At 46.3% G+C, this 12,998-nt stretch overlaps 1 protein-coding gene across 2 annotated transcripts in view; it reads left to right on the top strand.

Moving 5' to 3' along the window:
- The window catches only part of SNX30 (sorting nexin family member 30), an 83,825-nt gene that overhangs the window by 63,187 nt on the left and 7,640 nt on the right, over window positions 1-12,998 (top strand). For both annotated transcript variants that reach the window (XM_081152351.1, XM_081152352.1), the window contains exons 7-8: window positions 5,661-5,747; window positions 12,002-12,154. In XM_081152351.1, the coding sequence (XP_081008477.1) occupies window positions 5,661-5,747; window positions 12,002-12,154 (240 nt within the window). The remainder of the gene's footprint in view (window positions 1-5,660; window positions 5,748-12,001; window positions 12,155-12,998) is intronic.

Genomic DNA, 12,998 nt, shown 5'->3' with positions numbered 1-12,998 from the left:
AGGGGCACTGATCTCTTTTGCGTAAGATTGTCAAATAAAAAATGACAGCAGCCAGCACAACAATAGCTGTCGGTGTGAATGAATCAAAATTGTACCTATTCTTTTGTCAGATTGGCAAAAAATATAGTTTTTGGTGTGCTGCAGAATTTTAGTTTAGTTTATGTGTGCAATGAGATGGAAAGGGTTGAAAATCGCTGCTTTAGGTTGACCAATTCTGGCGCCTTTCAAAAAACTAAAAAGGCTATTTCCTGGAGGATTGAGTGGGGGGAGAAGAACCCTCCTTCCTAAATAAAAGTGATTGAGGCCCTAATTTCTTTTTTTTAAAGGTTTGTTTGTTTGTTTGTTTAATATATCTTTATTGATTTCAGAGAGAGAAAAGGAGAGGGAGAGAGAGAGAGAGAAACGTCAATGATGAGAGAGTCATTGATCAGCTGCAGCCCGCAACCCGGGCATGTGCCCTGACCGGGAATCGAACCCCGATTGCCTGGATCCTAGGTCGATGCTCAACCACTGAGCCATGCCCGGCTGGGTGAGGCCCTAATTTCTTGAAAATGTGAAGAAGTGGGATGTAGAAATGTACATGCTCTCAAACATTTTCTAAAAATAACTAAACAGTGTAGAATTAAAACTCTTGAGATTCCCAGTGATGGCAGAATGAATACATTTTTAGGCTTATTCATGAAATTGCACCAAAATGACACCAGAATGATTTTGTCGAAAAGACATGAACCTACAAGGACAAAGAGTGCTAGGAGTGGAAGCCACAGCAGTGCAGCTGGGGACTAGAAAGCAGATTTAGAGGTGACAAGGGGCTCAGGTAACTCAAACAAGCTGCCTTAGGAGCTCCCTGTGGGGTAAAACTAAGAAGCGACCTGGTTTACACTGTGGAACTTTTTCAAAAGGTCAAGAATGGGGAGCCCCGGGTACCTCTGGAGCTAAGGGAAAGATGGAGCCGATGAGAAGACTGTTAGGCGCCCAAGGAGCAGTTAGAGCTTCTGATCCTTTCCCCACTCCTCACACAGAAGCCACGCCGCCCCTTCCCCATCCTGCAGAGCCCGAGACGTGTTCTCTGGAGGGGGTAAAGTAGAGGGTCTCTGGGCACCAGGCACAGTGCAGGGTGGGAGCAAAAACCCTAAAATCAGGATGGTAAGTAAAAGGTTGCTGGATGTTGAGACCCTCAGTCATCTTCCTCTCTTTGGCTCTTGGTCTTATATCTCCCCTGCAAGGATGTTCTAGAAAAGGCTCTTTTCTAGAACATCTGAAGAGGCCAGGAGAAGAGGCTTGGGGATACTGGTATTGGAGGGGAGGGGAGATCCTCAGCAGAATGACCCAGCAGAGCCCCTGCAGAGAACTGCCCACAAGCCCTTGAGGTATAGAGAGCTTTCCATCAGTTTCTTAACGTTTCCTTCTCGAATTAGTGGACAAGAGCCACCAAATATTTAAGAGAAGATTCTAATATGTGTATCAAGTTAAAACAATGAAAAAGCATATCAAGTGAAGCATTGTTGAGGGAGGAAAAAATTTCCAGGAAAAAAAAAGCATTAATATCTTCAAAAAGAGAAGAGGTAGCATAGCCATAAAATGAGATTTCTTTTTTTAAATCCAGAGAAAAAAGAGCTCATGGAAATTAAGACTATGATAGAAATGAAAAAAAATAATCAGTACAAGAGTGAGAAGAAAAAATTAAGAAAGTCACATTTAAAGTGAACCAAAAAGACAGATGGAGGTTTGGAGAGAAAAAAATATGAAAATGAGAGGACTAGACCATAATACTCAACATCTTAATAACTAACAGAAGTGCCAAGAAGAAAAAATAGACAATTGGAGAGCATCAAAGAAGTCATTCAAGAGACTGTGTTACTGGCTGTGCCTGAAAGATGAGATTTAGGGATGCCTTTCCCCCCTCTGCTACATTTTTCTTTAATTTTCAAAATTTCTGTAACAAGTATCTTTTAAATGTAGGGGGAAATGTGTGGTTTCAGTATTACCAACATTGCCCTAGAACGTTGAACTCACAGGTGATCTTGTTTTCAATAGAATGAATGTGTAAAAGGAACATGTTGAAAGGGACAACTTAGATTTAATCATTTAATCAGAAATTATGTTACTAGGACCAAGTCAGACTCATTTTCCTGCCTGTAGGAAAGTGTTCTCCTAGAAGGCCACCCCAAAACAGGCCACAGGCCTGTCTGTTCGGTGCTTGATTTTTATTTGCATTTGAGGTTTTTTTTTTCAATTTCTAAGCACTCATTCTACATGAATTCCTCTTGGGTCCCTTGGGCTGTCAGGCCCTGACCAGAGAATGAACCATTCTGTTCTCAGCGCTCTGTGCGTGGCCAAACTTTTCCTGCTGCTTTCATACAGTTTCTCAACCCTGCATCTGAATGTCCCTCTTACAAAAAGATTTGAAGCTTAAAAACCTTCTGGACCTGGGCAGGCTTTTTGGTAGCTGCTGACCTTTTGCACCGGGGCTAGTTCGGGCCTGCCTTTCCCTCCGCCTCCAAGTGGGTGAGCTCACAGCCTCCCCAGAGGAAGACCAGAGCGTGAGAGATGGGAATGGTGAGATTTCCTGTTGATACTAACCACCGTGGCACTTTCTTGGAAAGAATCCAGTGTAGATGTTGAAATCCAAACCGCAGAAGGTATCTGTGTTCCAACTCCCAGATACCTTGTCATTGTAGTTTAATGACTGTTAATAGTTTGTGATAAACACTTTGGATGACAAGTATTATGTTCCCGTTGTTTAACTTTTATTATAAAAAAATTCAGACACATCCAGAGTAGAGTGGAAGTATAACAATCGCCATGTACCCATCAGTCAGCTCCAACATCTGTCCACTCATGGTCTATCTTGTTCTAGCTCTGTTCCCAACTCCCACCCTTTAGTTGTTTTAAAGTGAACCCCAGATGTCATGTTATCTTATGCAAAAACATACAGTTCATATCTCTAAAACACAAGCATTCTTTTAAAAACTAGAACCGCATCATGATCACACCTAAATACATTTTTTCTTGTTACATATTTTCCTCAGTTGTCTCAGGCACTGTTTTTCTATATATGTTTCCAAATCAGGATCCAAATAAAATCCATATGTTGGTTAATACATTTCTTAAGTATTTTCAAAATCCCTCCCCATCTATTTATTTTCCCTTGCAATTTATTTCTTGAAGAAATGGAGTCATTTTCCCTCTTTATATTTGAAAAGAGAGTAGTGAAGTTCCGTATTATTAGGACCATTTTGAAATTGTGATGAAATGTCCCACATTAAAAAAATACAGGGTTCGAGAGGGATTTATTCCATGTCCTGAATTAAAAGTCACCTTGTCATCGAGGCCTCCCTGGAACCCTATGGACAGTTCTGCCGTCTTCCAAACCCTGGGCACCTTCTTTCTATCACCCTTTCCTGCTCTTCTTTCCCTCCCCAACACCTAGCACTTCCCACGTGTTCTTCATTAATATATTTTACTTGCATGTTGCCTGTCTCCCCTCTAGAGTGTAAGCTCCGTGAAGGCAAGGGTTTTGCGGGTTTTGCATCTTCAGCCCCTGGGAAATGAGGAAACACCGAGGCAGCGCAGAAAGGGGGAGAGGGTGGCCGTGGAGCCGGGGTGCACGGGGACCCAGCGTAAGGAGGGAAGTGTCTCCGGGCACTCCACCTTTCTGATCTCTGGTATTCACCGGACTCAAAGATCCCCGTCAAGCTCTGTGAGACTACTCAGGTGGCGAACACCTTTTGCTGTCACTCAGCGATGGGGGAACCTGTCTGTTGGTGCCGACTTGGCCTGCTGGCCCTTTCACCCGATTGCAGGTCGAGGCACCATGGGCCATGGGCTGGTTGACCAGTTTTATCAACAGAGCCTGTGTTGTGGGGGTGGGAGGTCAGGCCTTTCAGACCATCACCAGCAGTGTGCAAAGGTCCTCTGGCCAGGGATGGTAGTCACAAGCAAACCCTCTTGATTCAAAACATGTTTCTCTGCCTTTTCTTGTGCTTGGACTGCAGGCAGACCGGGAAGCCACAGGCTGGGCAGGGAAGGCCCAGGTGAGTCAGCACCGTGGTGTTAGCCAGCAGCGTGGCCTCACTGCTGTACCTTGGTGTTCTCGTGTGTAAAATGGGGACAGTACCCTTTCACTTCCACAGGGTGGTTGTTTGTTTTGGTTGTTTTTCCTGCTGTCCAGTGATGGAGGGGTGTCAGCACAAATCCTCCCATCGGCCTGCAGAAGGTAGCGTTCTGGTCACTCCAGGAGAGGCGAGGGGACAGTGGCTGAGGAGACAGAGGGCAGGGAAGGCCCGAGCTAACCGGGGGAGGGAGTGTGGCTGAATCTTGGGACCCCTCGCCCACTGTGGAGCAGGGAGAGGAGATGCCCTGGGGCTGTTTCAGCTGCTTGGAGCTGACACATCTCTCACCATCCCTCCCATTCTTGCCACACCGACAGAGAATGTGCTACTGGGACGACTCATCCATGTGCCCGTCCCTGGTCCGGTTATGTGTGTTTTTTCCCCGTAAGGTGTGCGGCTGGCTCCCTATGAAGGGAGCACGGGGAAGTGATCAGCATTCCATGGCCCCCTCCCTGCTGTCTCATTGCCCCTCAGGGGCCCACGTTTGTGTCTCCAAGAATAGCATCCTGTGTTTACTTCCCTGGGATGGAGATTATGCTTTTTATTGCTGCTGGTGCCAGACTAGTACATTTAGAATATTTTCTGGGCTCCGTGAAGTCCAGAAAGGACCCCTGATTTTGTTTGTTTTTTATTTGCTTTACCCTCTAGATTTATGCTGTCCAATTCAGCAGCCACTAGCCATAGGTGACTAAGTTTAAATTCAAATTAGATAAAATTAAATAAAAATTTAAATCCAGTTCCTCAGTCACATGAGCCATATTTCAGGAGCTCAGTCAGCATGTGGGGCTGATGGCCACTGGGTGAGATTGTAGAACACGCCCCTTGCAGCGGAACATTCTAGTGAGCAGCACCAAAAACCTTTCTGCTCCAAGGTTGATGGCTGTGGGGAGAGAACTTCTGAGCATGTAGGAGAAAGACTTTTCCATGAACAGTTCAGAGAATGTCCTGCATTGTCACCTGCCAGGCTCCACATTTCTGCACAGCAAAGTTCTCTCAACCGAGGGCCCTCTCTTCAGCACAGCGATGGATGGGCACCAGTCACCCACTTGCCCTTCCCTGGAATCCTGTCACTCTCAGTTGGACTGAGTCACCGCACTAGAAAGCTATCTCTGGGAATGGTTCTCCTTCTCTCCTTAAAGTGGAAAATCAGCTTGAAAATTATGGATGAAACTGTATTTTGTCCAAGTGTGGTAAAAATGTTGCTATACATTGTTTTCTCCTACTGCAGTTGGTTTGGGGGTAAGTCTTCAACCTCTCTCTCACCTGAGCTCATGTCTTCAAAGGCCTTTTGTACCGGCTCTGCCCCCTTTCTTCCCCAGTTGGAAAATGTTTGCATGAATTAATAAACCAGTTTACAACAATAACAAAAACTCTGCCTGCAGAGTGCATATCACATGTCAGGCCACAGCCAGACTGTCCTGGGAGCGCGTGGCTGGGCCTGGGTGGTGCGATTTGGGGAGGAATGGGGTGAAGAAACAGGTGCCTGGGGCTTGGAGGCCCCTTGTGGACTCTGTGTCACATGCGTCCCCTTTCTGCCTCCCACAGAGCGTGCTGAAGAAGAGGGACCAGGTGCAAGCAGAGTACGAAGCCAAACTGGAAGCCGTGGCTCTGAGAAAGGAAGACCGCCCCAAGGTCAGGGGAGCCCCCGGAAAGGGTGGGCGGCTGGGGGATGGGGGTGAGGGCTGTGTGCCGGAATCCCCGCTGGAGCGGAGGGGATCCTGTCCCTAGACACACGCCCCGGAGGTGCTCGGTGCAGCTGGGCTGTGTTGCTGCCGTTTCCTCTTTTGCTCCCTTCCAGCCTTATTTCTGGGGGTTACTAATGTGCACTTGGGGTTGAGCTTTCTGCTGTTTCCTGGGATTGAGTTTTAAGACTTCCAGCTCTACTAACCATGGCAGGTCCTCTCTCTGAATGGGATTGAGGAGAAAGAGGAAGAACAGTCTAAATCGGGGTTCTCAAAAGTGTGGTTTGCAGACTGGTCCGCACACTGTTCCTGATCCATGATGGGAAAAGTATAGAAGCCCAGAGGAGTCGCGCTGACTTGTGTGGAACGCTCGGGACCAGTGTGTCACACTAGCGTGGAGAGTTGCATGTGGAGCAAGCTGCACACTGGTTACGCACAGTAGCACTACAGCGTGGTTGGGTTGGGAAAAAAGCCAACCAAAGGCGGTCCTTCACCACACAGTTTGAAAAGCACTGATCTAGCTTAAGATGCCGCCCAGCTCCAGCACTCTGGGCCTAGATGGACCACAACTGTGAAACTGCATCTGTTGTATGGCTCACTCCATTTGTAGCCTCTCTCTTCCCCCCACCAGCCAGGCTTAAAAATGAGAGCAGTAACAGCCAACATGCAAGTGCTTACAATGTGCTTAGTGCTTTGTATTTGTATTGTCTCGTTAATGCCACACAACAATCACGTAGTTCAGGTACCATCTTTATTCCCATTGGAGATGAGCAAAGCAAGGCCCAAGGTCACACAGCCAGCAGGCGCCTGAGCCCAGATCTGATTTTATTTATTTTTATTTTTTATTTTTTTTAATTTATCTTTATTGTTGAGAGTATTGCAGATGTCCCCCTTCCCCTTTACCCCTGCATCTGCCTCCCAAGACCTTCCCCATGCTATCGTCTGTGTCCATGGTTTATGCATATATGCACCTAAGTTTTTTGATTACAGTCTGAATTTAGAACCTTGCCAGCTGTCATGATGTTACGCTGCTCCTTTGTGTTTGCAGTTGGAAGGGGTAATTGTTTTTGGAAAAAGGGGCAGGGTAGGGAATGTAATTAGATTAATAGCAGATTCCCAAGTTTCATGGAAATCGTTTGACATCAGAACTGTTTGGGTTTCCTCCTCTGCCTTGGTTCTCACTGCTGCTGCTGCTGTTCTCACTTCCCTGGGGCATCACTGACCCATAGGACTCATTGTCTTGTTCACAGGAGTTCTTACAAGAGGAGCAGGTTTCTTCCCAGCCCATGAGAGGAGCCAGTAGGTTGCAAACAGAGTGACACTCTCTTAGCACACCGTGGGTAGGCAGTCTTCATCTTCCCTCATTCTGGTGAGATACTGAGCCTTTGCCAACGTTAATTTTGTTACCTATTTAGAATTGTGATATTCAGCAATAAAGTAGGGGCTGTCATGATGGAGGCTTTAACAGTGGGGCAGCAGAAATTGTGCCACCAATTTTGAATCTGGGGCATCCTCTCCTTCGGTGGGCAGAGGAGGGCTTCGTTGGCAGCCTGTCCAAGTTGACTGGTTTTGTAGAAAGAACACAAGATTTTGAATCATATGGCCCTGGCTCCAAAGCCCAGCTCTGTCCCAGCTTGGGCTGATTTGCTCATTGGCCTTGGTGGGGTTCATACAGGTGATTGCTTTGAGGGTGTAAAGATAGGCGTGGTGTTGGATATGGTCCCAGGTGTTCAGCAGTGGAGTCTTTGCTTCCTATTTGAGTTCCAGTTGTCTCTAGTAGGAATGCTGAATGTGTTTTCTGAGTTGGTTGCCACTTATGATTTAAAAAACTGTTTTTGTCTGAACATACTTTTTTAGGCGTTGTTTCTCTGTGTCCTAAAGCTTCTCCTACTTTCTACTCCTCCCGACCACCTATCCTTCCTGACCACCCATCAGCAGTAGACAGAATCGAGGAAATGAATAGCTTAAGCTTTTGCTGTGCCTTGTTTTACGTGATTGAGCTCCACTTTCCAGAGCTCCTGTAGGTGAGATGAAAGCCGAGTTCCCAGGAAGTGGGTCAGGGCTGACGTTACCCCAGGACTCAGTGAGCTCTGTTGTTAGTAACTTAGAGTGGAGGCAAGACTGTTCACAGGCCCATCACAGAGATGAGGACAGTAAAGGGATGAGGGGGAGTTTTCACAAGGGAGGGTCCCGGTCGGGGCGCGTTAACAGAAGATCTGAGAGGGCTGGCGGCTTACCTTGTTTTGAAGTGAAATCTTGGAAGGTTGCTCTGAGGACTGAGGGAAAGTTGATTTTTGTGAAGCCACGGAGTAGTAGCAAAATCTGACCACTTCTCCATAGCCCCAAGAAGGACACTTGGGTAGAGATTTCTATTAAGGCCTAGAAATATCTGATACATACATTTTTATATGAATGTTGAGTGAACGTACATTAACACCCTGCTTCTCAACACACAAAAATGCTTTAAACCCAAGGTGCCCTTCTCCCATATTCTGTAGTGGATGTTCTCGTGAGAGATAAGGAGCCTGATGAGAAAAATGCAGTCCTGTTCTCTGTTTAGGACTTTCTGTCTTTTGAGGTTCTAATCTAGTGATTTTTTTCCCCTTGGTGGCTTGTGATAAGCAACACCCAACCATTAGCATTGGAAATTGCCATCTCAACATCCTTCAGACACAAGATAGCACAACTCTAACAATACCTCAGTTAGAAAATTAAAACATTGAAATAAAAAGGAATGCTCAATGTTTCCGGTCAGTGAACTGATTGTCACAAACACACCATCCAAAAAGAAACAGAAGCCAGAAGAATGTAATTCTGTGCGTCGGATGCCACCGGCCCTCCTCTTGATAAAGCTGGGCGACTTCAGCAGCTGGTCGTCTCAGACAGCTCACCCGAATCCTCGTTTTCTCTTCCCTCTAACCTCCCCTGCCCCCTGTGTTTCTATGGCTCTGCGTCTGCTGACTCGCCTCCTGCTTCTGTGCCCATCTTTCTTAGTGGCCTTTGCCGATTCCTTTATTAACCCTGTAAATAAATGGAGGCTTCTCCATGAGTTCTACCCATCGACCGCCCCTCCCTTCCTCAGCCTCCTTTTTTATTTCCCCATATATTAAAAAATTTAAATCATGGAAAAATACACAAAATTTATCATCTTAACCATTTTTAATTGTGCAGTTCAGTGGTGTTAAGTATATTCACATTGTTGTGCAACCAACCTCTAGAACTCTCTTCATCTTGCAGAACTGAAACTCTTCACCCATTAAACAGCAGCTCTGCATTTCCCCTTCTCCCAGCCCCTGGCAACCACCATGCTACTTTCTGGCTCTATGAATTTGACCACTCTCGGCACTTAATATAAGCGGAGTCAGACAGCATTTCTCTTTCTGCAACTGGCTTGTTTCACTTAGCATAATGTCCTTAAGATTCATCCATGTTGTAGCATGTGTCAAAGTTTTCTCCCTTGCCTTGGCCAGGTGGTTCAGTTGGTTGGAGCGTTGTCCTGTACACCGAAAGGTTGTGGGTTCAATTCCCAGTCAGGGCACACACCTACGTTGCAGGCTCGATACCCAGCCGGGGCGCGTGTGGGAGGCAACCCATTGATGTTTCTCTCTCACATTGATGTTTCTCTCTCTTTCTCCCTTCCTCTCTCTAAAATTAATAAACATGTCCTCAAGTGAGGATAAAAAATTTCCTTTCTTAAGGCTTAATAATATTCCGTTGTATGTGAATACCACAGTTTGCTTGCTTTTTCATTTGTAGGTGGACACTTGAGTTGCTTCCACCTCTTGGCTATTGTGAATAGTGCTGCTATGGACATGGGTGTGCAAATATATCTTTGAGATCCTGCCTTCAATTCTTTTGGGTGTATACCCACAAGTATAATTGTTGGATCATAATGTGATTATATTTTTATTTTTTGAGGAACTATCACACTGTTTTCCGCAATGATTGTACCATTTTACATTCCTCCCAACAGCTCACAAAGGTTCCAGTTTCTGTACATTCTTGCCCACACTTCTTATTTTCTGTTTTGTTTTTGTTTTTTAAAATAATAACCATCCTAATGGGTGTGAGGTGGTATCTCGTTGTGGTTTTGATTTGCATTTCCGTAATGATTAGTGATGTGGAACATTTTTTCATGTGCTTGTTGGCCATTTGTATGCCTTCTTTGGAGAAATGTCTATTCAAGTCCTTTGCTCATTTTAAAATCAGGTTGTTTTATTGCTGTTGAGTTGTTTCAGCCCCTTCTTGTGGAAGGAAGGTCTCACCCTTCCCATGGCTGCAGCTGCCTCCTTTGTCTGGTCTGTGGGCCTGTCCTTTATCCTGAGCCCTACAGTGGACTATTGCTACCCTACTCACCCAGACTAGAAACTTCAGGCTCTTCTCTGACTTTCTACATCTTATATCTCACATGCAATTGTCTACTAAATCTGTCAGTTCTATCTCCACCAACTTGGTTTGATCTATCTCTCCCTCCTGGTGTTACAGCTACTGTGCTGGTTCCAGGCTGCTGAGGATGATCTTTGACAGTGTAGTTTGGTGTTGACTCATCTCTGATCTCTGGTGAAATCTTGGGTTGGATAGCAAGGGTGAAGAGCGAAATTTTGAAAAGAAATTTTGAAAGTTTGAAAGAATATAGTTGATTATATTATAATAGTTTATATTTGGAAAACAAAGACATAACCTTTTATTATAAGATGTAGAATAAAGCTTGATAAAATATTCTGAATTGAGGAACTATACAAATGATAGATTATCTTTTATGAACTTCAGTTTATAATGTTGATACTGACCAGAACAAGCAAATATTTGCTGAGTGTTTAATATATGCCAGGCACCAAGTGTTTTATGCATTCTATCTCATTTAACCCCATAACAACCTTGTAGGGTGGGTAGTATTATCCTGAAAAAGAAGCTGAGGCACAGAGAGGCCCAAAGGCACCTGTCCAGGAAGTGGTAGGTGTGGTATTCAGACTCTGGGAATCTGGCCCCGTAACTGTCTATACAGTTGGAGAAAGCATGAGGCTTTTTCTTCTTTTCTTTCTAAAAACGGCATGAGGTAAATGAACCAGAAAACCTGGCCTCAGGAAGAGTCCCAGGCTTCTCATCTTCTATGTCCCCCCTACCCCAGCCTTGCCGTCTGGAGTTCTCTCTCTGTGCCTTTGTAGGCACTGTGGCCTGCAAGCTATTCCCGAGGTGGGTCCAGGTGCTGTCTCACTTCTGTCACTTGCATGCACTGTCACTGTAAGTGCCCTCTCCACGTCATCACACGTGCCACTTCTATCGTCTCTGAAGAGTCGCCTCAGTGGCATTTCTTTGAGGAAGCCCGATCCCTCATCCCTGTTGGACTCGCTCTCCATTTCCACCTCACAGTCTGCTCATCACGGGGCTCTGAGTGCAGTGCAAGCATCTCACCGTCCTGTCCAGGAAGGTTCATTTTCTTCCCAAGTAGACTGTAGGTGACAAGTTGGCCTATAGAGACCTAAGCACGTTCATATTCCTCAGTGCCAAGTGTGGAATGTGTTGTGAAAATGATGAGCTAAAAATATTTCCCAAAGCCAGGCTTGGGCGGTCATAAATCCAGGGCTGTAGTTGTGACTCTTGAATTTTGTGGGTCAAGCAGAGCTCCCATTCCCATGAGCCGCTCCTGCCGCAGCTGTAAGAACTCCCCTCGCCCGGCCGGCGTGGCTCAGCGGTTGAGCATCGACCTGGGATCCAGGAGATCGCCGTTTGATTCCCGGTCAGGGCACATGCCCGGGGTGTGGGCTCGACCCCCGGTCGGGGCCGCGCAGGAGGCAGCCGATCAACATTCTGTTCTCACATCAGTGTTTCTTCCTCTCTCCCTCTCCCTTTCCCTCTCTCTAAAAAAAAAAAAAAAAAAAAAAAATCCTAAAAAAGAAAAGTTGCGTTTCAGGTTGCCTAGGGTGCCTCGCTATCTCTTTCATCCAACTCATCCTGTCTCATCCCGTCTCATCCCCGTTTAGTCACATGGCAGGCGCATTTGAACCCTCTCGCCGGGCTGCCTCCGTCTCCCTGCTCCCGTGAGCTGCAGCTATCTCCTCGCAGCCTGCGTGCCTCCAGAGGGGCCGTGTGCTTATGGCGTTTTAATGTAGTACTTTGGCCCCTCACAAATGGACGAGCAGAGCAGTTCAAGGCGAGAGAGGCCAGCTGCAAGGACAGAGCACCCACTCCTGTGTCCCCTTCCAGGTGCCCGCAGATGTTGAGAAGTGTCAGGATCGGATGGAGTGCTTCAATGCCGACCTGAAAGCCGACATGGAGAGGTGGCAGAACAACAAGAGGCAGGACTTCCGGCAGCTGCTCATGGGCATGGCTGATAAGAACATCCAATACTATGAGAAGGTAGGGCGCGCCAGTGAGACACAGCCCTCCCTGAGGAGGCGCTCCCGCCAGCCAGAGCCTTTCCGAGGGGCCGTCGGAAACCCAGGAGCAGGGATCCTGCCAGTCCCAACTCCTTCCCCGTTTTATTTTTATTCTTAGCAACTTCTGCATGTCTTTGCCCAGCTGTGCCAGATGCGGTGCTGATTTGAGGAGTAGAGTCCCCACCCCTGCCCCCCGCCGGGTGCCCACAGGGATTTCAGTTGCAGTCACTGCTGAGGGAAGCAGTTTTATCTTCTGTGCCCTTTGGTCCTGGAGGCTCACTGCTTCCCAGAATCAGGCCTTTCAGTGCAGGGATGTCCCCAGTTAATGGAGGTTTCGGGGTTACATTAATGCGGTTTTGGGTTACTTTAATAGGGGCTTTGGGGTTATAGCTTAAAGGAATCACCTGCTGTGGTTCTACATACAGGGTTCTTCGCTTCCATTGTGCCATGGATCCCTTGGTCATGTGGTGAAGCCTATAGAGCCCTTATCAAAATACTGTTTGTTTTTTAAAAAGATAGACTTTAAAATACTGCTTTTGAATACCTAAAATAAAGACATGTAGGATTACAAAGGAAAACTATTAAAAACAGCTTTTTTCATGAATTCCCTTATACCACAAACAGGGTCACTGTCTTGGGACCTTGTCTTGGCTCTTACATACTTTTAACGAATGCCGTCTTGTACAAGGGATGGGCACACATTAGTAAACAAAACAGCAGGACTCTTGCTGTTAAGGAGCCCTCGTTCTGATGGAGGGTACACACTGATACAATAATTCCACCACTCCGAGTGAGAGAAAGAACAGGAAATTGTGGGAGAAAGT

The sequence above is a fragment of the Miniopterus schreibersii genome (genome assembly GCF_964146895.1).
Source record: "Miniopterus schreibersii genome assembly, chromosome: 11".
Classification (NCBI taxonomy): Eukaryota; Metazoa; Chordata; class Mammalia; order Chiroptera; family Miniopteridae; genus Miniopterus; species Miniopterus schreibersii.
The sequence above is the reverse complement of the archived record's forward strand: the minus strand, read 5'-3'. Positions and strand labels throughout refer to the sequence as shown.